Source organism: Lissotriton helveticus, chromosome 12 (genome assembly GCF_964261635.1).
Source record: "Lissotriton helveticus chromosome 12, aLisHel1.1, whole genome shotgun sequence".
NCBI classification, from domain to species: domain Eukaryota; kingdom Metazoa; phylum Chordata; class Amphibia; order Caudata; family Salamandridae; genus Lissotriton; species Lissotriton helveticus.
Window position 1 is genome coordinate 250,664,014 of NC_136073.1, and position 22,453 is coordinate 250,686,466.

Consider the following 22,453-nt stretch of genomic DNA (forward strand, 5'->3'; position numbering starts at 1 on the left):
TTTAAGGAGGTGAGAGCCAGGGTTTTCTGTCGTGGCGGGGGGCCCTGGGGGCAGACCTCTTCAACTCATTTAGTCTGCTGGACTCACAACCTTACTGGGGATGCGAGCCTGGAAGGTGCCCACACAGACCCAAGTCCAGACCAAGATCGACCAGTACACTGTCCCGGTGCCCGATTCCAGGGTAGACACAGGGGAGCTGGCAGCCCATGTGCCTCCCCCGGCGCAGCAGGGGACGGCACGGCAGACCTGAGGGTGATCCTGATTTTTCTTTGTTGACATAATTTATATTAAAAAATATTTTAACTAGACCTACTCACACTATTTTGTTTCACATGACTATTCTATTGTGTTAAAAACAGCTGGTTGGTTTAAGTGCCTTGGTTGTTACTTCTCATGCTATTTATCCCTGACCATGGACTTATAGTATCTATTCTCTCAGGGGGTCCTAGATATATGCACATTATGATCCTCAAGGCCATCCAGGGCTCAAGGAAAGCAGTGGCGGCTAAGGTGGATGGCCTTTGTGTGGACTTCTCTCTGCTGCACTAAAATCCACGCAATTTGCTGGACATGACGATGGAGGTTTAGACGTGAGTGTCCACAGCAGAGAACAACAGTGCTACTGTAAAATAAACAGATGTCTAAGATGAGCGCCTTCTTGTCAGTGCTCACGGACAGAGCAGAGGCCGCTGAGAACAGGTTGTGGCGCAATAAACTTCGACTTGTCAGCCTCCCTGAATCCCAGGGGCAGCAGGGCCTTGCCTGGGCTCTGGAAGACTGGCTTGAATCATGAGTCCCTGGTGACAAACTGTCTGCTCTCTTTGTCATCAAGAAGGCACACCACTCTTTGGCACCGAAGCCCCTGCCTGGAGCTCCTCCTAGGACCGTGATCCTATGGATCCTCAATTTTAAGGATCGGGACACCATCCTGCAGGAGGTCTGCTCTCAGCCGGACTTTCTGTTTTCCAACTTTATAGTCCTAATTTTCCCTGATTATACCAGAGCAGTGCAGCAAAGACTGAGATGATTTGCAGAAGTGAAGCCGAAGCTCATAGCCCTTGGCTTACGATACATACTCCTCTTCTCGGCACGTCTTAAAATCATCTTTCAATCGACTACCTTCTTCTTTGATACTCCGGACCAGGCCTGGAAGTGGGCAACAGAGAGGAGTGTGCTGTGACGGTCATCCCCTGGGTGGGCCTGGTCTGGTAGCCCGGTGGAGCAGGCTCCTTCCGAGGTCAGGTTGTCGGCAGGGGGGGGCAGCCGCTCCCGCTCTCGGAGGTCCCAGGAGGGGCGAGACACTGCCGGAGATGACCTGGCTTGATCTGGGAGGAGGTGGTCTCGCCCCCGCCATCCCCAACACTGGTTGGCAGCTTATTAGACACCCCCATGGTTTTCAGATCCAACGGTGTTGACCCGGGGGCCTCCCCCGGTCCTCCTCTCCACCTTGACTGAACAGAACAGTACTCCCGGTGCTCAACTTTTCCTGTGTTATTAGACAATAGCCAAATCTATTGCAGTATGACGGCAGATGGTACTGTGAATCTCCTCCTAAAGTTGAGGAGGACCGGCCCCTGGTGGCTCCTGATATTGCCTCTTGGGCACTTCCAGTGATGGCTCTTCCTACCTATATTGCCAGGCTCTGCATGTTTTCCAAAGGGGGCCTTGCGGCTACAGATGTTACCCATGAGTTTTCATGTTAAGAGTATGTTTTAAAGGGCGACGGATTCTTCCTGGTGTGAAGTGGGGAGTGGGTGTTTCGAAGTGTTTATATGGTGTTTCTCCCTTTCAGGTTGTCTTCGGCAGACTCAGTCACCACAAATCTTAATCTCTCACATAGCTCCATGTAGTATGTACCCGGGTGGCTCACATAGACTCTGACACTGGGTGAGTCCCCCTTTCCTTGTTTGTGACTCCTATGACTCCCCCTAAATTAGCTGTACTGTCCTGGAACGTTAAAGGACTCCTGGACCGGTTCAAGCGCTCTGCGGTACGTCCAGCACCATGAACTGGTGGTCATTTTCTTGCAGGAGACTCATTTGCTGGGCACACGCTGTGCCTTTTTGGGCCGACTCAGCTATTACAGGGTCTATCACTCTGGTTTCTCCAAGGGCTCCAGGAGGTTGCTATACTACTGCACAAGTCTTTCCCACTGACAGTCTCTAGGCAGCACACAGACTAACAGGGGTGTTACATAGGCATTGAAGGTTGTTTGGAGAACAGACACTACATCCTTGTATCCTGCTATATCCCTCCGCCCATGCTACAGCCATCTGTCCAGACACTCGGATCCTTTCTCTTGGCTATCCCCTGCGGGGTTACGGTGGTCGGCGGCAACTTCAACGCAGTCCCAGACCTGATATAGATGCCTTCACAGCCTCATATCCAGGTAGACGCACCCAGTTGACCTGACTTACTTCCTGGGCTGACTCCGCCGGCTTATGCGACGCATGCCACGGACTCCCTTATAGACTTGCTGTGGTTGCCTGCGGCAGACCTGCTCCAGATCCAATCGGTTCACATCCTTCCACTGGGCACCTCTGACCAAGCTCCACTTATGATGTTCTGGGGGCTTCAGGCCAAGGGTGTGTGCCCCGTGTAGAGATTTAACGCCTGGTACTTACAAAACGACAAGTTCACTACCTTCGTCTCAGAAGAGCTAAACATTGTTTAGGCTCAATGTGGGCTTGGTCTCCTCGGCAGCGATGCTGTGGGCATGCAGTAAACTTTCCTAGAGAGGCTATGTCACAGGGTATGCCCGGCATGTTGAGGCACACCACCTGTCGTGCATGATGGAACTATAGGGTCAAATATTGTGCCTGCAGGCTGCCTTGTGTTGCTGTGATGCTGAGGACACCCGCTGACTCCTGGAGGTGGCCCGCACAGAACTGCAACAGATCACTCTCGAGGAGGCTAAACAGCATAAACAAAGAATGTTTATGCCTCAGGAGATAAGTCGGGCAAGCTCATTTACTGGTTGGCGACTCAGGAGGGATCGGACAGGGTGGTCCAGGTGATAAGGGAGTCCTTGGGGCACCTTCAGGAGGAGCTACCGGCCATTGCCCTAACCTTCGTATAATTTTCCTCACGCCCCCACCTGTGGAAGTAGCACTCTTCCTTCTGAACGGCATTCCATTGCCGTCTGTGCCCGGGAGATAGCTGAAGAATTGAATCAAGACCTCCTTCTTGAGGAGGTTCATGCTTCGGTGTCGGCACTCCAGTCTGGGAAAATGGCCAGTCCAGTGGATACACTATTGAGTACTATAAACATTTCAGTGAGATCCTCTGCCCTCACCTTCTGAATTTCTAAGATACTGATATACAACACGGATCCTTTCCATTCGAACTGGACTGTGCCACTATTGTGGTTTTGCCAAAAGAGAACCTCCCCAGAGACCAATGTTCAGCCTACCGCACGATTTCTTGCATAAACGCGGATATCATGATTTACACCGCAATCTTGGCGACCAGTCTGGCGAGGGCCTGCCACATTTGGTCCATCCAGACCAGTGCGGTTTCATTCCAGGCCGTGGTACACGCAATTGTATTTGCAGGATCCACGCAGCTTTAGCCCAGGCGCAGGACCTTGGGGGCCCCCTGGCACTTCTGCTAGTGGACTTTACCAAAGCATTCAACACTGTCTTGTGGGACTTCCTGGGAGGGTATTGCTGTGAGTGGTCCAAGGTTGTCAGGACAACTTGAAAATTCAGTAGTCTAATCGTGGAAAAGATTCCCAGACGCAGTTTTTCATATGCAGTGTTTTTATATATACAGTTGCCAGTTCTCCTATTTAGGAGACTAGCCAGAAGTGACAGCCAACCCGTGTTTCGCCCCCTTACATGGCCATCCAGCCTGGGGCTTCCTCAGGGCTATGTATTTACATATACAAATAGTTGTGCAGTTATATACAGTGTGGGGCACAGGAGACATTTTATTTTGTATTATGTACAGACAAAATACATGAAGTTAAAAAACACTCAATATGGGAAGCATTGCTGGTTGAGTGGCATTGTGCAGTTAAAAAGAAACTGACATTTGTGTATAACACAATGAAGCACAGGTTTTGCAAAATGTCAATGAACACATAAATTGTAGTGCGTATATAGAAAGAGATTATTCAAATATTTAAGAAATGTATATTTTCCATTTGTGAGAATGCAACATATAGGAAACGGTTAAATATTCATATTGGTTATTGGTGTAATGGAATCTTCAAGTTAAGGTCATATTAGTACATATGTAAAGATAATGCGCCGGACGTATTGTGACAATATATAACAACATATAGAATTAAAGGCATATTTACATGTTACCATTGGCGGGCGGGTCCATGGTTGAAAAATGGAAAGAGAAAAACACAGGGGAAAGGAGACAAAATAGACAAAAATTCAGGGGTGGTGTTTTCTTTCCCGGCATGGTGCAGTGATTTTTGCGAGTGAACTCAGGTATTATATTTTAATGGTCTATGAGTTTTAACCTGTAAGTCCTGTGGGCTAGATTAGGTTGATGGCAGTGACGATGTTTACCTATACTTAAAAGTGGGGTCCCGAGTATGTGGACTGGGGAGTTATCTAGGTTCACCGGGGTGGAACATAATTAAGGTGAAACTAGTGACATCTGTAAAAACGGCGTGGTTAAATCGAGTGAGCTCCGGTGTATTGGCTAAATGGTTCTGAGGAAATGGCCTGCAGGTCCGGTGTGCTTTTAATAATAAAAATGAAAAAAGAGATGACGGGTGGGTCCAAGCGCAACCGGTGTATAGGGTGTCTATATAAAGATAAATCCTTGTTGCCCGGGTGAAATCAAGGTTACTGTGAGGCTATGCATATCTAATGAGTGACGGACGGAGTCGGGGGGCAACTTGCCCGGTGCCCACAACGGCCAGTCCGGGCCTGGTCGGAGGTAGAGACTCAGTGAGAGCCTGTGGTTAAAAACACACTTACCATTCATTTTATGTAGGACTTATAGTCCAAGCTGTCCGTTTTCCTTTCGAAGGATCTATGATTAAGAGGAAATCAAAATTGCTGTGAGCGGACCTGGGGATGGTTTTTCGCCATATAGTGAGCCTCCTCTACAACACCCAGACTGCCAGGTAAGGGTAAATGGAGTCCTCTCCCTCCCATTTCCTATTGTGCGCACGACAAGCCAGGGCTGTCACCTCTCGCCGCTACTCTTCACCCTGGCAATTGAGCCCTTGGCGCGACTCTTTCGCTGCTGTGCTCAATTTTGGGGCTGGTGGTGATTGCATTGCGCTTTATGCAGATGACATCCTTTTATTGCTGTCAGGTCGAGGACGACTCCAGCATTCGAGGGTGAATCCTGTTTGATGGACATACAAGGGAAGGCTCAGGGCTGGAGCTGGTGCCCCAACATCCCTATTCGGCAGAATTTGTTCAAATACCTGGGAATTCACGTTTCTCCCTCCTTCCAACCTAGCCTGGGCCCTTCACTTTCGAGGACTAACTCAAAGACATGACCGCAACTTGAGTCACTGAGCGACTCTTCCCTTGAATTCTATGGGGTGCACTGCCCTTTTTAAAAAGATATGCCTGCCGCGCTACCTCTACGTCCTCGGCGCAACTACCCCTATCTCACATTACAAACATTGTTCAGTTCCTTGACAGCCATAGTTGTTAGCTTTATCTGGGTGAGTGGTAGACACAGGGTGGCTTTCCAAACACTGTGCAAATCCCTCTTTGACAGTGGTCTAGGCCTCACTGACTTGTATCTGTATCACCTCACGGCCCATATAGTGCCAATCAATGGATAGTTCACGGTTGGGTGGCACGACAAGCATACCGCCTAGAGATCTGTTCGCTAGGACTAGACAGCTTGCTCGACTTCCTGTATGGGGCACTGTTCCCGGTCACGCTTCCCTCTTGTTTCCGGTGTCCCTAACGTGTTGGAGGATGGCCCTCCGACTCATACGGTAGGATAATCGGCCGACGGAAATGACCCCACTGTGACGGGGAATGTGGCTCTCGCAGATCTCTGCCCTGGAGGGCTTCATTTTATGGGATCGGATTGGGATTTCCTATTTAGGGGATGTGTATAAAGGAGGTAGCCTTGCATCATTCCAATATCTGCAGACCCGAAACTCCCTGACCAGCACACAGTTCTTCTGCTATCTTCAACTATGCCCTGCTCTGCAGGCCTATGCTCTCCCAAGAGACTCTCTTCCGCAGTACAATCCATTGGAGGCTAAGCTTTTTTTCTGCCGTTGGGTAAAGAGGCAGTTTCAAGGCTTAACCGTTCGTTTGCGATCCACGAGCCGGACGTCTGGAATGAGCCAGAAAGAGGTGTGCATTGCACCCCGAGAACTGGCAATCTCGTCGTGCCTGCGCAAGAATCAATTTAATTATCTTCATGCAACATACCTTACCTCGCAGCATTACAGCACCTTAAACCTGGGATCCCGGCCACCTGTGTTAGATGCGCCCTTCCGGATGCAGATTTCTTCCATGTGGTATGGGACTGTCCGGTATTGCAGCCGTACTGAGAGGAGGAAGTGGGCCGAGAACTGTCCGCTGTGTTGGGCCGCAACCTGGTGCTTACCCCCCATAATTGGCTGGTGGGGGACTTTGGGGGATCAAGGGCAGAGCGGACCGTCTGGGAGCTGGCCTGGTTGGTCTCCAAATGGGATGTGGCCCAAGCCTGGAAAAAACTGGCCCATATGACCATTAGGTGCTGGCATAGGTGGGTGAACTCGTGTGTGCACCAAGAGAAGGCAATTTGCACAGCTCGGGCTGCCCACAGAAACATAGCCGCATTTTGGGGTCCAGTTATGAATTTATTTATTTATTTATTTATTTATTGAAAGTTTTATATAGCGCGAACAAGACCCGTGGGTATCAGAGCGCTTTACATAGAGGTAAGCTAAGCAAATTAATAATATGAAGTCCATTAAACAGCATATAAGTGTGAGGTAGATAATTATAAGGCTTTCGTGAGTGCATAAATAGCCACCTTCAATTCGAGCATATAAGGTGTGAGGTAGATAATTATAAGGCTTTAGTGAGTGCATAAATAAATACCTTCAATTAGAGAGGCTATCTATTACATTATACCGTACTATAAAGCATAAGATATTAACATAGTCATTTTCGTCGTATATAAGAGGTAGTAGGTTATATGGTTTCAGATAAGTTCACTTTAACAAGAGGTAGCAGTAGGTGTTCGGATTAATCACAAGAGGTGTCATCTGTTTTGCCTCATTGTTTCTCTTTCATCTAATTCCCGTCGAACATTCTCTTTCGAGGACTTAAGTGTTTAGTTTGAGTACAGGACTGTAGCACATAGCGTTCCATGCAGTTTTCTATGTAAGGTATTTACTCATTAAGAAGCTCTTCGCTTCCCGCTTAAATGTTGCTGTGTTCGGAGTCTTCCTAATGCTAGGGGGGAGTGAGTTCCAGATTCTAGGAGCTGCTCCGGAGAACGCTCTGTCATAAGTTTTTTTCTTTTTGAAGATGGCTGGTCTCAACACCAACTCCTTGGCGCTCCTGGCCGGTCTGTTTCCTCCTGACAGCTCAATTTTCTTGGATAGGTATCCGGGAGTATTGTGGTGAAGTGCTCTATGGGTGATACATGCAATCTTTAGTTGAATCCTGGCCTCGTAGGGTAGCCAGTTTAGAGCTTTCAAGTGTGGGGATATGTGGTCAAACTTCCTTGAGCCCGAGATGAGTCTCGCCGCAGCGTTGAGGCAGGCTTTTAGTGGCGCTGTGGAGGTTTTTGGTAAACCCGCTAAGGTAGTGCAACCATATTCAATTCTCGAGATGACTAAGGATTGGGTTGCTAGTTTCAGATCAGATTCCGAGATAAATGGTTTCAGTTTTCTTAGGTAGTTCAGGTGGAAGCGGGCGCTTTTGGCCATTGAATTAATGTGAGCTTTCATGTCAAGGTTCTCATCTAAAGTAATTCCCAGTGATTTGGCTGAGTTGACGAGCGTCGGGGTGCAGTTGAGCGCCGTCACCAGTTTGGTCCACTCTTTTATTTCTGTAACGCTCCTTGGTGGAGAGACAAGTAAGAATTCAGTTTTCTGAGCATTTAGCTTCAAGTGGTTAGTAGTTAACCATTCCATTGTCATTTTTAGTGTTTCATTCATCCGTTCAATGTCTTTACGGGAAGATATCTTTAGATATATCTGCGTGTCGTCCGCATACATATGGTAGGATATTTTTGAGTTGCTGAGAATTGCTGTAAGGGGTTCTACATAGAGGTTGAACAGATCCGGGGATAATGTTGATCCTTGTGGAACCCCAATCGAGTTGGGGCACGGTGGTGATATTGATTGGTTGACCAGGAAACGTTGTGTTCTGTTTCGTAGGAACGAGTCGAACCATTTCAGCACATTTCCGGACAGTCCCATTCTGTCCTTTAGCCTGGCCAGTAAAGCTTCGTGATTAACTGTGTCGAATGCAGATGACAGGTCTAGGAGAATTAGTAAGCATGCTTGATTTCGATCAAGTGCTTGTAGTGCGTCATCCACAATATGGAGGATCGCTGTTTCCGTGCTATGCCCTGATCTGAATCCTGATTGGCATTCATCTAGTAGTGAGAACTTAGAGATGTGTTGGCTCAGCTGGCCCTGTACGCATTTCTCAATTAATTTGGCCAATAGGGGGATGTTGGTCACTGGTCGAAAGTTATTCGGGTCAGTAATATCCGCAGTTGCTTTTTTGATCAGAGGGACCACTTGACCTGTTTTCAGGCAGACAGGGAGGATCCCCTGAGATAGTGATGCGTTTATTATTTTGGTCCAGATTGGTACCACAATATGGCTAATTCCTCTTACGCATTTCGCTGGTAAGGGATCTTGGTAATGGTTGTTAGGTTTGATTTTGGAAAGCGTTTTGGCTATCGTGGCCTGATCATATTGATCGAATGTGTCCCAGTTTGCCTTATTTTTTGTATTTCTACATCCAGCAGTCGGGTTGGCCTCGCCTGTAGCCATTAGTTGGTTGGGGGGTTTAGTCGCGGCGCTTAAGAGTTCTGTTTCCAGCGATTTGGCCTTCTTTGTGAAGAACGTTGAGAATTCCTCACTGCTAAGCGTCGTTTTTGCGTATTCATGAGCTGTTTTGGCTAGTTTGTTCGATTGTTGCTTCAGGATTTCAAAGAGTTTTCGTGGTCTGTTTTTGGCATTGTCCAATTCCGCTCTTATAAACTCCTGTTTGGAATTGATGATCTTCTTGTTATATTTGTTTCTCATTTTTCTAAGGGCTTTCAGCTCAGGGGATGATGGGTGTTGTCTCCATTTTCTTTCCGCCATTCTCAGTTTGCGCCTATCTTCGTTTAGTGATCCGTCAAACCAAGGATTTTTCGTCTTCTCCGTGATTCTTTTTAGTTTTAATGGCAAGGTGTTGGTGACTATATTTCCGACTGAAGTTAGATAGTGTTCTGTCAGCTCATTTACATTCTGCAAGTTGTTAGGTGTCTTTAAGTCTCTCTCGCAGGTTTCTATTAGTAGCTCAATGTTAGCCTCTCTTGTGTCTCGGATCCATTTTTTGCAATTGGGAGGTTGGAAGGTCTTGCCTTTTTTCAATGTCGGTATCGAGAAGGTTATTGCATAGTGATCAGACCAGTCGCACGGGTCAATTGAGAGGATTGATGTGTTTTTGTTGCCTGATATAATCCAATCCAATGTTGCTCCTTTAGTATGTGTGGGTTCCGTGCATGCTTGGTTGAGTTTTAGCTCAGCAAGGAAATCTTTAAGTGTGTTGACTAGCTTGTCGTTGCAGTCATCCCAGTGTAAGTTAAAATCTCCTAGGAATATGTTATTAGCATCTGTGTTTGAGTTGATCGTGATGATCTCCATTAGCTGCTCAATGAACTTTGCATTCTCTCCTGGTGGGTGGTAAAATGTGTGTATATTGCATCTTTGGTTGGTGGCTGATCTTATATTGATACCTAAGTATTCACAGGATTCTAGCGGGTCGGCTTGAACTTGGCTGACCTCTAACTCTGCTCGGTGAATGCAGGCAATTCCTCCTCCTGGCTGTCTTGGTCTATCCAGTCTCACAATGTTATATTGAGGTGGTACTAGGAGATCCATGGTTGGAGATGATGCTTCCGAGAGCCACGTTTCTGTGAGGATTGCTAGATCAATTTCCTTGTCAATGATGAGGTCTGCTATGTCTGATGCATGTTTAGTAGCCGATCGGCAGTTGAGTAGGAGGCAAGTCAGTTGTTTTCCCTGGTTATTACTGTTCGATTTTTCGTATTCAGAATTAAACTGGACTTGTTGTAAATTGTTAAGATTGGGTTTTCTATCCTTCTTTCTTGTTGTTCTATTATAGTCAATCGGAACTGTTTTGATGTTCTCCACATTCTTCCGGTCTGGTGCTTCATATATTCGGAGTAAGGTAAGGGCTTCCTCCTTCGACAATGTTTTCGTCCTATTTGGGCGGTTGGTCCTATTCGCTAGGGATAGGTCCCTCTCATTGCTCTTTCTTTGTAAGGAGTGTACGAGATAAGCTGATGCCAGATATCACTGTTGACTATTGCAAATGTAATGTATGCCTGTGCTGTGAATTGTTCTGCCACAAAAGTTCACTAAAGTTGGTTATAAACAAAAAATGAAGCTCTCTGAGTGATTAACTCCTTGCAGTGGCCTGTTCACTAGTCTCTACATTTAGCAGAGGACTTTAAGTTTATACTGTTGCTTCAATTGGGAAATAAATTTGCATGCAGCTGCTGCTGTTCATATGCTCTACGTGTCACTGTGTTCTCTACTTCTGTTAGAAGCGTAGCACCTAGATTATGTACAGTCTGATTATTTGTATCATGGAGCTTCTTGGCAGAAGTAGAATTGGGTTACAGTAGGACTCTGCCCTCGTTTTGCAAAAGCTGAGGGTGCATTCAGACCATATTTTGATTTGTATGTTCTGTGTGTTTACATTTGGACTGGGATCTGTGAATGCTGTGCGTGGTTTCACTCACCATAACATTTTAGGGTCAACCAGAAAATGTATAGTGCCTATCATGTCATAATACAACGTTGAGGATGGACATGACTGAAAGGGGCATGAGACAGTTTGTGAGAGGATTTGAAGAGTAGAAGGAGCAAAACAGAAGGTTTCTGAAAATAACCTTTCTCTTAGCGGACCCAGGGTTGACTTTTCGATTTAGTAACCTGCCTGGGTCCTCCCTTATGTTACATGATATCAGGGTTCCCATATTCCTGAATTTTGCCCTGAATTCGGCCAACCCAAACTGTGGCGACTCACTTGAAAGAAAAGAAGGAGCACTTGGAGGATCCAAAACCATAGGTAAAGTTGATGGTTTGTCAAACACAACTTCTACTGCTGTAGTGTAGTTCCTATATTCCCAATAGGCTCTGCGCATTGGAATAATACACACTTAGACATACTTTGACATAGGACTGAGGTCAGTATGTCTCTATCGAGTATATTAAACTTAATTGTGAGTGCCAGCTAGCTCAGAGGTCACTAGAAACTTTCTCGAATACACAAGAAGGGTTTAGTTCATCATGCATGCTTCGTTTCTACAGAGTTGCAGAGAAATAGTGAGACGGGCGTTTTCAATAAAAGGATTTATTGAACAGTCTTCTTTCTCATGCAAGAGAGGTGAACTGCTACAATCGTTAGACAGATGCAAAGTATAACGCGTACAGCAAGAATAGTATTATAAAATAATACTGTAATAGCATTGTCTGTTGCTATGACATGTAAAAATACATAAATAAATAACACAGGCTAAAATACTCAACTGGTTCTTCTAAAATACGCCTACCCCAATGTACCTAACCTAGGTCTAGTACCAGGGAAGAAGTAGGTGCTGATTACCATAATTTTTTGTTCTGCCAAGAATTGCCAAAGGTTTCTCTAGGTTCTAATCAGCTCCATACCTTCAGAATGAAAGAGGTTGGTATCTTTGTCTCGGGACTCGATTTCCCAACACCCCGCAAGGGGAGTCAGAATCACTGGAGCTGGATTCTCTGCAGGAGAATGACAGCTTCTTTGTCAGTGTGTCAGCTGGAGAGTCGGCTTCCTTCGGCACTTGCTGTCGCGGGCTGCGTCGGGCAAGTAGGTAGTTGAACAGCACCGAACCACACCGTGCTTTGCTATAGCAAGTGAAGGTATATTTATACCTTGAAGGTGTTTAGGAATGTCTGTATTGACGTAAAAGTCTGGCATATGAACGTCATGGATGAACCCCTAAGGAATAGGTGTTCATGCAATAATGAGTTTCTTGGAGAAATCAATATCCAGGCTAAGGGAAGTCCCTCCTGCTTAAGAGTCTGGTTTTCCAAGAAATCGTTGCGACGTAGATGAACGGATGGAAGTAGCCATGCCTGTATTTGGGTAGCATGGGCTATGCCTAAATAAGGACTGGATTTCTATGCTTATATAAGGGCAACCCGAATTGTACCTATATATGGGCCTGAATCGGGAAATTCATTTGAAATCTAAATCGACATACAACACTGCAAACTCATTTACTATTTGGCCTCTACCTGAAGTGATGCCTTTATTATTATTATCATCCATTAACTTTTAAAGCTGGGTCTTTGGTCAAACAGAAGACCAGGTCCACAAATTGGCAGGAGGCGGCAAATATCAGAGAGGCATCATACACATGATCTGCATGTAACCTAGTTCTCATAACTAGCATCAGAGGACTATCTAATGCCAATGATGAAATCAGGGTGCTTCAGTGGGCCAAAGATCAAACGGTTAAGCTGTCGCTCATGGGTGCTCTAAGGCTAAACAACTGTATAGAAGGTTTTGCCTTGTACTGTGGTCCACCGCTGTAATGTGCTGCATATATTTGTCATATTCCTAATATTCTTCTAGGATTATATGAATTTCATTTTCATCTAGGTGGAGGTTTAGTAGTGAGAAGAACAGCTGATGATTTAATTTCTGCATAGGTCCTCCTCAGTCCCAGTCCCATCTATTGAACTCTCGTTCTGGGGACATGTCTTCTTACAGATGAGTCACTGTCACAAAAATGATACACACAGGGCTGGGGGTCCTTGTACACTCTCCTGGAGACACATTTATCCTTAACGTCGTTCAAAAGCAAACACAGTGCTCTTAAACCTCTCTGGATATATCATTTTTCTTCCTACACAGCTTCTGTATCTGAACTTTTGTTAACAGTCCATAACTGGTCTATGTTGCCATCAGATGTACAACATCAGAATAATTCGTCAAATGTTTCCTTTTTTTATGCATAGCATCATACTCAAGCTCTTTATTTAATCCAGTTTCAGCAAATTGTCTTCTCTTTATCTTAGCCTATGGGTGCTCTTCCTCATTTTAAATTGTATTTTTACCATTTTTAGTTTACTTTTACTTAGTGGATTTCTCCTCATCTTGCAGATGTTCACGAGCTTCCGATATCTTTATGTATGTATTTAATTGACTTTTGTATTTAACATTTTGCCTTTCCTGGCTTGGTTATACATTTCTTGTATAGTTTCAGCTCAGGAGTCATCTTGTTCTATTCGATCGCTACTCGTTCCAACAGCTCTTTGTCTACCTATACCTAATCCAAATTTAGTCCTTCTTCAATTTGGGCACACAACTCTGATTTGATCTTTTTAGCCCGTCTGCATTTTTTTCATACATTTTCTGTCTTTTTCACCAACATCGTAAAGATTTATTTACAAATACTGTTTTTTCTTACTATAATTTAGAACCGTAGGCCCTCATTACAAGAACTGCAGCAACCCTGTTTCAAGCCCAAATTGGTGTTTGCCTGCAAACTGCAATTATGGCTTGAATGTAAATATATGGTGGTATTTTCAGAGAAGGATGACAGAATACGTCTAGGAAAAAAACAGTATTCCAGTTTTCTTTAGTTTGGATCATTACCCCTATTCCAATAAGTGACACAAAATTGGTAGGTAGCAGAAAAATGAAATATTGTGAGTTTTGCAGTTTGGGAAAATATGTAAATACCAACCCCATTCCGATCTGTGGAACTCTGAATGGGGGCAGGGGGTGGAATAAGGCACTGACGAAAACCCCAATGGCATTTGTGATTCACCATGCAATATTACCTCCAGGATTACTAAATCACTTCTAATAACGACCATAGTATTTTATATTTTGGACGTGTTAAGTCAACAGATATATGGACAAAAATATTTATAAAATGTGCATTTAAATCAATGTATGAGTATGCAGTACATCCCACGTCTCAATATTTAAACTACACACCCATGCAAACAATTGTTTTTAGGGAGGATGTAAAAAGGTGCAATAGCTTACTCTTAAGGTGGGGGGACTGCCTGCTGCTGGAGGGAGCAGATCGAGAATGCTTTCCATTTTAGGTGGGGATAAAGAGAGAAGAGGCCCACACACTGCTAAAAAAGTAGAGGCTCCACGGGCACTGAAGAGTAGAGGCCTCGCCCAATGATGCCAATTAGAAGGTGGTCATGCCTGGACTTGGTAGAAGAGGACTGACCACACCAGAAAGATGAGAAATCCCACATAATGCAACGGAAAAGGAGGATCCACAGAGAACAGGGCCCATACAAGAAGAGGACCCACTTGAGCTGGGCTAAATGTTATTCTGTTTCAATGTTTGGTTAGATTGCTACAATTGGATTCGTAAGGTTCATCCACTTCCACTAACCTCATGCTTCAGCCCAGTGGCGATCACGCTGATCACTCCAGTATCCCTATTGATTGTAAACATCTGATCATTTGGAATCTTTGGTTCCTGATCTCTGATTCTGTACCACACAACTCCATTGTAAGTGTCCTCTGCATCATCTGCATCAGTAGCAGTCACTTGCATCACAGAGGTTCCTGACAACAAGAGAGAAACACACAGTCACACAACGAAATACCATAACTTCAAGAAATATTTTATACAGTACATTAAACAAATGCAGGCATCCATGCACCAGTTGGTATAACTAGGGGAAAACAGACCAAAAGATTGTAATAAACGGTGCAAGGGATGCCTGAAAATGTAGACGAGGAAGGAGTGAGATCAGTAATGAAGGGCGAGGAGGAAAAAGTCCTGTATGAACAAACCTGAAACATTGAAGCATTCTACCTGGCACCTGCGTCTCATTCACAGGAACATTTTAGAGATAACCCAAAGTAAAGAGCTGCAGGAGTTCAAAGGCAGCTGAGTACAGCTTACCTCAACCCGATTGATAGAACAGAGGCCTCAGGGCTCCATGTTGTTTGTAGTGCAGAGTCTTACTACTAATGCCAAACCCTTTTGAGGGCACCTCCTACACATTCGTCAGTTTCAAAATATAAGACTAACTATAATGACAGGTCTCAAGGGCCTTAGGGCTGTTCTTTCAGAAACAGATTTAATGCGTTCAGCTTCATGGACACCGTGATCAATGGAGAAACATTATCCTGAGATTGACTGAAAGGTGCTGGTGTGTACATGGTCAGTAGAACATTCTAGGCAGTGTTTCTAGGGGGGCTAAGTTCCTGACGAAAACAGATCATACTTCTAGTACTAGTAAAATCATGTTATATTCCCAAGTTAGGCCCATGTAGTGAAGCAGCTTATTTCTTACATTGACCTCACAAATAACATTTTCAGCTATGACCTTTTGCATATATTTGCATACACGACAATGTTAGATTAGTTTCCTTGTAACTAAACTTGTTTACACACTTAGCTTCACATACAATATTATCACAATGCCCTGAACATCATGTACAAGGTCTTGTTTTACACTATGTACAAATGTCATCACTATCTGCAGCCACGAGGCAACAGGGCTAACTACATATCCATAACATCACTAATCAATATGCTCATCGCAAAGCTGCTTTCTATTATAAAAGATGAGAATCCCAATAGATTAGTAGAGGAGGCCTTTCCATTAACAGCGAGGTCCTTGCATGCTGAGAAATCACCATGCAGCGGTCTGACATCTCGTACTTCATCAGGTAATGGGGTTGGATCGTCCCTTGGGGGGATTCTTGGCTTTACACGTACACACACTCTAGTTACAATCAGAGTAGAGTCCCCATCGTAGGAGTACGCTTGATTATATGCCTGAATATATAAACATTGTTTTAGCACAATGGTAGAACTTTAGCTACTATTTACCCTTTTGGTGCTTGTAATCACATTTATTTGCTTCTGTCCACTAATCATTGCAGCACACGTGTTTTATGCAAGAATAACATTGGTTCAATAAATATTATAAAAAATGTCCCAGTGTGTAGTCTCTGTATATTTCTCTGAGAATAAGTGAGCATGAGTGACTGACCGAAACGTTCTTTACTGTTTCCACCATCTCTGAGGGTAAGGGTTGTCATGTTTAGTGGCTGCCAGAAACCATTCACTCCCTGATAGACTAGGGGGGCTTACAGTGTCACTATGAGTTAGCTGATCTATAGGCCAACATATCCTGCGGGCGGTGTCCGGAATCAGTCTTGGTACCAGGCCATTAGTTTATGTTGTCCAAACAATGCGCAGATTCTACGGATTAGTAGAAGTTACCCAATAGGATTGCTCCAACATTGGTTTTGCTCTTATTTATTAGGCAATCTCAGTAGTTCAGTCATGCTTTCTCAAAGGCCCCTACTCGCATTTAAACGGGAGACGTCTGAAGTGGGAAGGGAAACAAATCTGCCTCAGCAGAGTAGGTATAACGGATGTATTGGCTGTAGTTTAATCAAGCTTGAAGGATTAGAAGTTCCTGCCTTGTGCATATCATATCTCTATAAAATATCAGCTAAAATACAACTGCTGCAACAATGAACGAACAAACTGAGGACATTGAAGAACAGATAGTTGGACTAATAGTTCAGAAAATTACAGAAAGGCAGTTACTATGAAATTGCTACAACATGGCCTCCCGGCAACAGGTGGAGATATTACTTTTGGGGTTGAGGCACAAAAAGTATTCAGCGGTACAAAAGGGGGTGGTGATGGACGGAGCATCTGAACCAATCAAACACTCACACCCAGTCAACAGATCTGGGTTTAATCCATCACCTTTCTTTAGCCCACTCTGCCACCCCAGTTCAGACATGGCCATATGCAAATCAGTCTGACCCTGTGCCTCATGGGAACAGTCCAGCCCGAACTGCCAAGCCATGCCTTCCCTGGACCGGAAACAAGCTTCCTAGGACCGGTTTCTGGCATCTCAGCTGTCTTCAGCCAGGCTAGCTTGAATCCAGTGGCAAAGTGAGCAAGGGACTCACGTCTGAGCATACCCTGCCAACTTATGGCGAACAAAGCGGTACAAAAGGGGGTGGTGATGGACGAAGCATCTGAACCAATCAAACACTCACACCCAGTCAACAGATCTGGGTTTAATCCATCACCGTTCTTTAGCCCACTCTGCCACCCCAGTTCAGACATGGCATATGCAAATCAGTCTGACCCTGTGCCTCATGGGAACAGTCCAGCACGAACTGCCAAGCCATGCCTTCCCTGGACCAGAAACAAGCTTACTTGGACCAGTTTCTGGCATTACAGCTGTTTTCAGCCAGGCTTGCTTGAATCCAGTGGCAAAGTGAGCAAGGACTCACGTCTGAGCATACCCTGCCAACCTATGGCGAACAAAGCGGTACAAAAGGGGGTGGTGATGGACGGAGCATCTGAACCAATCAAACACTCACACCCAGTCAACAGATCTGGGTTTAATCCATCACCGTTCTTTAGCCCACTCTGCCACCCCAGTTCAGACATGGCATATGCAAATCAGTCTGACCCTGTGCCTCATGGAAACAGTCCAGCCCGAACTGCCAAGCCATGCCTTCCCTGGACCGGAAACAAACTTCCTAGGACCGGTTTCTGGCATTACAGCCATCTTCAGCCAAGCTTGCTTGAATCCAGTGGCAAAGTGAGCAAGGGACTCACGTCTGAGCATACCCTGCCAACTTATGGCGAACAAAGCGGTACAAAAGGGGTTGGTGATGGACGGAGCATCTGAACCAATCAAACACTCACACCCAGTCAACAGATCTGGGTTTAATCCATCACCGTTCCTTAGCCCACTCTGCCACCCCAGTTCAGACATGGCCATATGCAAATCAGTCTGACCCTGTGCCTCATGGGAACAGTCCAGCCCGAACTGCCAAGCCATGCCTTCCCTGGACAGGAAAAAAGCTTCCTAGGACCGGTTTCTGGCATTACAGCCGTCTTCAGCCAGGCTTGCTTGAATCCAGTGGCAAAGTGAGCAAGGGACTCACGTCTGAGCATACCCTGCCAACTTATGGCAAACAAAGCGATACAAAAGGGGGTGGTGATGGACGGAGCATCTGAACCAATCAAGCACTCACACCCAGTCAACAGATCTGGGTTTAATCCATCCCCGTTCTTTAGCCCACTCTGCCACCCCAGTTCAGATATGGCCATATGCAAATCAGTCTGACCCTGTGCCTCATGGGAACCGTCTAGCCCGAACTGCCAAGCCATGCCTTCCCTGGACCGGAAACAAGCTTCCTAGGACCGGTTTCTGGCATCACAGCCGTCTTCAGCCAGGCTTGCTTGAATCCAGTGGCAAAGTGAGCAAGGGACTCACATCTGAGCATACCCTGCCAACTTATGGCAAACAAAGCGGTACAAAAGGGGGTGGTGATGGACGGAGCATCTGAACCAATCAAGCACTCACACCCAGTCAACAGATCTGGGTTTAATCCATCCCCATTCTTTAGCCCACTCTGCCACCCCAGTTCAGATATGGCCATATGCAAATCAGTCTGACCCTGTGCCTCATGGGAACAGTCCAGCCCGAACTGCCAAGCCATGCCTTCCCTGGACCGGAAACAAGCTTCCTAAGACCGGTCTCTGGCATTACAGCCGTCTTCAGCCAGGCTTGCTTGAATCCAGTGGCAAAGTGAGCAAGGGACTCACGTCTGAGCATACCCTGCCAACTTAGGGCGAACAAAGCGATACAAAAGGGGGTGGTGATGGATGGAGCATCTGAACCAATCAAGCACTCACACCCAGTCAACAGATCTGGGGTTAATACATCACCTTTCTTTAGCCCACTCTGCCACCCCAGTTCAGACATGGCCATATGCAAATCAGTCTGACCCTGTGCCTCATGGGAACAGTCCAGCCCGAACTGCCAAGCCATGCCTTCCCTGAACCGGAAACAAGCTTCCTAGGACCGGTTACTGGCATCTCAGCCGTCTTCAGCCAGGCTAGCTTGAATCCAGTGGCAAAGTGAGCAAGGGACTCACGTCTGAGCATACCCTGCCAACTTATGGCGAACAAAGCGGTACAAAAGGGGGTGGTGATGGACGGAGCATCTGAACCAATCAAACACTCACACCCAGTGAACAGATCTGGGTTTAATCCATCACCATTCTTTAGCCCACTCTGCCACCCCAGTTCAGACATGGCCATGTGCAAATAAGTCTGACCCTGTGCCTCATGGGAACAGTTCAGCCCGAACTGCCAAGCCATGCCTTCCCTGGACCGGAAACAAGCTTCCTAAGACCGGTTTCTGGCATCACAGCCGTCTTCAGCCAGGCTTGCTTGAATCCAGTGGCAAAGTGAGCAAGGGACTCACGTCTGAGCATACCCTGCCAACTTATGGCGAACAAAGCGGTACAAAAGGGGGTGGTGATGGACGAAGCATCTGAACCAATCAAACACTCACACCCAGTCAACAGATCTGGGTTTAATCCATCACCGTTCTTTAGCCCACTCTGCCACACCAGTTCAGACATGGCCATATGCAAATCAGTCTGACCCCGTGCCTCATGGGAACAGTCCAGCCCGAACTGCCAAGCCATGCCTTCCCTGCACCGGAAACCAGCTTCCTAGGACCGGTTTCTGGCATTACAGTCGTCTTCAGCCAGGCTTGCTTGAATCCAGTGGCAAAGTGAGCAAGGTACTCACGTCTGAGCATACCCTGCCAACTTATGGCGAACAAAGCGATACAAAAGGGGGTGGTGATGGACGGAGCATCTGAACCAATCAAGCACTCACACCCAGTCAACAGATCTGGGTTTAATCCATCACCTTTCTTTAGCCCACTCTGCCACCCCAGTTCAGACATGGCCATATGCAAATCAGTCTGACCCTGTGCCTCCTGGGAACAGTCCAGCCCGAACTGCCAAGCCATGCCTTCCCTGGACCGGAAACAAACTTCCTAGGACCGGTTTCTGGCATTACAGCCATCTTCAGCCAAGCTTGCTTGAATCCAGTGGCAAAGTGAGCAAGGGACTCACGTCTGAGCATACCCTGCCAACCTATGGCGAACAAAGCGGTACAAAAGGGGGTGGTGATGGACGGAGCATCTGAACCAATCAAACACTCACACCCAGTCAACAGATCTGGGTTTAATCCATCACCGTTCTTTAGCCCACTCTGCCACCCCAGTTCAGACATGGCCATATGCAAATCAGTCTGACCCTGTGCCTCATGGGAACAGTCCAGCCCGAACTGCCAAGCCATGCCTTCCCTGGACAGGAAAAAAGCTTCCTAGGACCGGTTTCTGGCATTACAGCCGTCTTCAGCCAGGCTTGCTTGAATCCAGTGGCAAAGTGAGCAAGGGACTCACGTCTGAGCATACCCTGCCAACTGTTGGCGAACAAAGCGGTACAAAAGGGGATGGTGATGGACGGAGCATCTGAACCAATCAAACACTCACACCCAGTCAACAGATCTGGGTTTAATCCATCACCGTTCTTTAGCCCACTCTGCCACCCCAGTTCAGACATGGCCATATGCAAATCAGTCTGACCCAGTGCCTCATGGGAACAGTCCAGCCCGAACTGCCAAGCCATGCCTTCCCTGGACCGGAAACAAGCTTCCTAGGACCGGTTTCTGGCATTACAGCCATCTTCAGCCAGGCTTGCTTGAATCCAGTGGCAAAGTGAGCAAGGGACTCACGTCTGAGCATACCCTGCCAACTTATGGCAAACAAAGCGATACAAAAGGGGGTGGTGATGGACGGAGCATCTGAACCAATCAAGCACTCACACCCAGTCAACAGATCTGGGTTTTATCCATCACCGTTCTTTAGCCCACTCTGCCACCCCAGTTCAGACATGGCCATATGCAAATCAGTCTAACCCTGTGACTCATGGGAACCGTCTAGCCCGAACTGCCAAGCCATGCCTTCCCTGGACCGGAAACAAGCTTCCTAGGACCGGTTTCTGGCATTACAGCCGTCTTCAGCCAGGCTTGCTTGAATCCAGTGGCAAAGTGAGCAAGGGACTCACGTCTGAGCATACCCTGCCAACTTATGGCGAACAAAGCGGTACAAAAGGGGGGTGGTGATGGGCGGAGCATCTGAACCAATCAAGCACTCACACCCAGTCAACAGATCTGGGTTTAATCCATCACCGTTCTTTAGCCCACTCTGCCACCCCAGTTCAGACATGGCCATATGCAAATCAGTCTGACCCTGTGCCTCATGGGAACAGTCCAGCCCGAACTGCCAAGCCATGCCTTCCCTGGACCGGAAACAAGCTTCCTAGGACCAGTTTCTGGCATTACAGCCGTCTTCAGCCAGGCTTGCTTGAATCCAGTGGCAAAGTGAGCAAGGGACTCACGTCTGAGCATACCCTGCCAACTTATGGTGAAGAAAGCGGTACAAAAGAGGTTGGGGATGGACGGAGCATCTGAACCAATCAAACACTCACACCCAGTCAACAGATCTGGGTTTAATCCATCACTGTTCCTTACCCCTCTCTCCCACCCCAGTTCAGACATGGCCATATGCAAATCAGTCTGACCCTGTGCCTCATGGGAACAGTCCAGCCCGAACTGCCAAGCCATGCCTTCCCTTGACCGGAAACAAGCTTCATAGGACCGGTTTCTGGAATTACAGCCTTCTTCAGACAGGCTTGCTTGAATCCAGTGGCAAAGTGAGCAAGGGACTCATGTCTGAGCATACCCTGCCAGCTTATGGCGAACAAAGCGGTACAAAAGGGGGTGGTGATGGACGAAGCATCTGAACCAATCAAGCACTCACACCCAGTCAACAGATCTGGGTTTAATCCATCACCGTTCTTTAGCCCACTCTGCCACCCCAGTTCAGACATGACCATATGCAAATCCGTCTGACCCTGTGCCTCATGGGAACAGTCCAGCCCGAACTGCCAAGCCATGCCTTCCCTGGACCGGAAACAAGCTTCCTAGGACCGGTTTCTGGCATTACAGCCGTCTTCAGCCAGGCTTGCTTGAATCCAGTGGCAAAGTGAGCAAGGGACTCACGTCTGAGCATACCCTGCCAACTTATGGAGAACAAAGCGGTACAAAAGGGGATGGTGATGGACGGAGAATCTGAACCAATCAAACACTCACACCCAGTCAACAGATCTGGGTTTAATCCATCACCGTTCTTTAGCCCACTCTGCCGCCCCAGTTCAGACATGGCCATATGCAAATCAGTCTGACCCTGTGCCTCATGGGAACAGTCCAGCCCGAACTGCCAAGCCATGCCTTCCCTGGACAGGAAAAAAGCTTCATAGGACCGGTTTCTGGCATTACAGCCGTCTTCAGCCAGGCTTGCTTGAATCCAGTGGCA

The 22,453-nt window shown here is 46.7% G+C and overlaps 1 protein-coding gene across 2 annotated transcripts in view; it reads right to left on the reverse strand.

Moving 5' to 3' along the window:
• Positions 1-22,453, reverse strand: part of LOC144797610 (EP-cadherin-like) — a 536,417-nt gene that overhangs the window by 261,673 nt on the left and 252,291 nt on the right. For both annotated transcript variants that reach the window (XR_013603428.1, XM_078668300.1), the window contains exon 7: positions 14,605-14,780. Coding sequence is in view for 1 of the 2 variants with exons in the window: in XM_078668300.1 (XP_078524426.1) it covers positions 14,605-14,780 (176 nt within the window). In the remaining variant the exon portion in view is untranslated. The remainder of the gene's footprint in view (positions 1-14,604; positions 14,781-22,453) is intronic.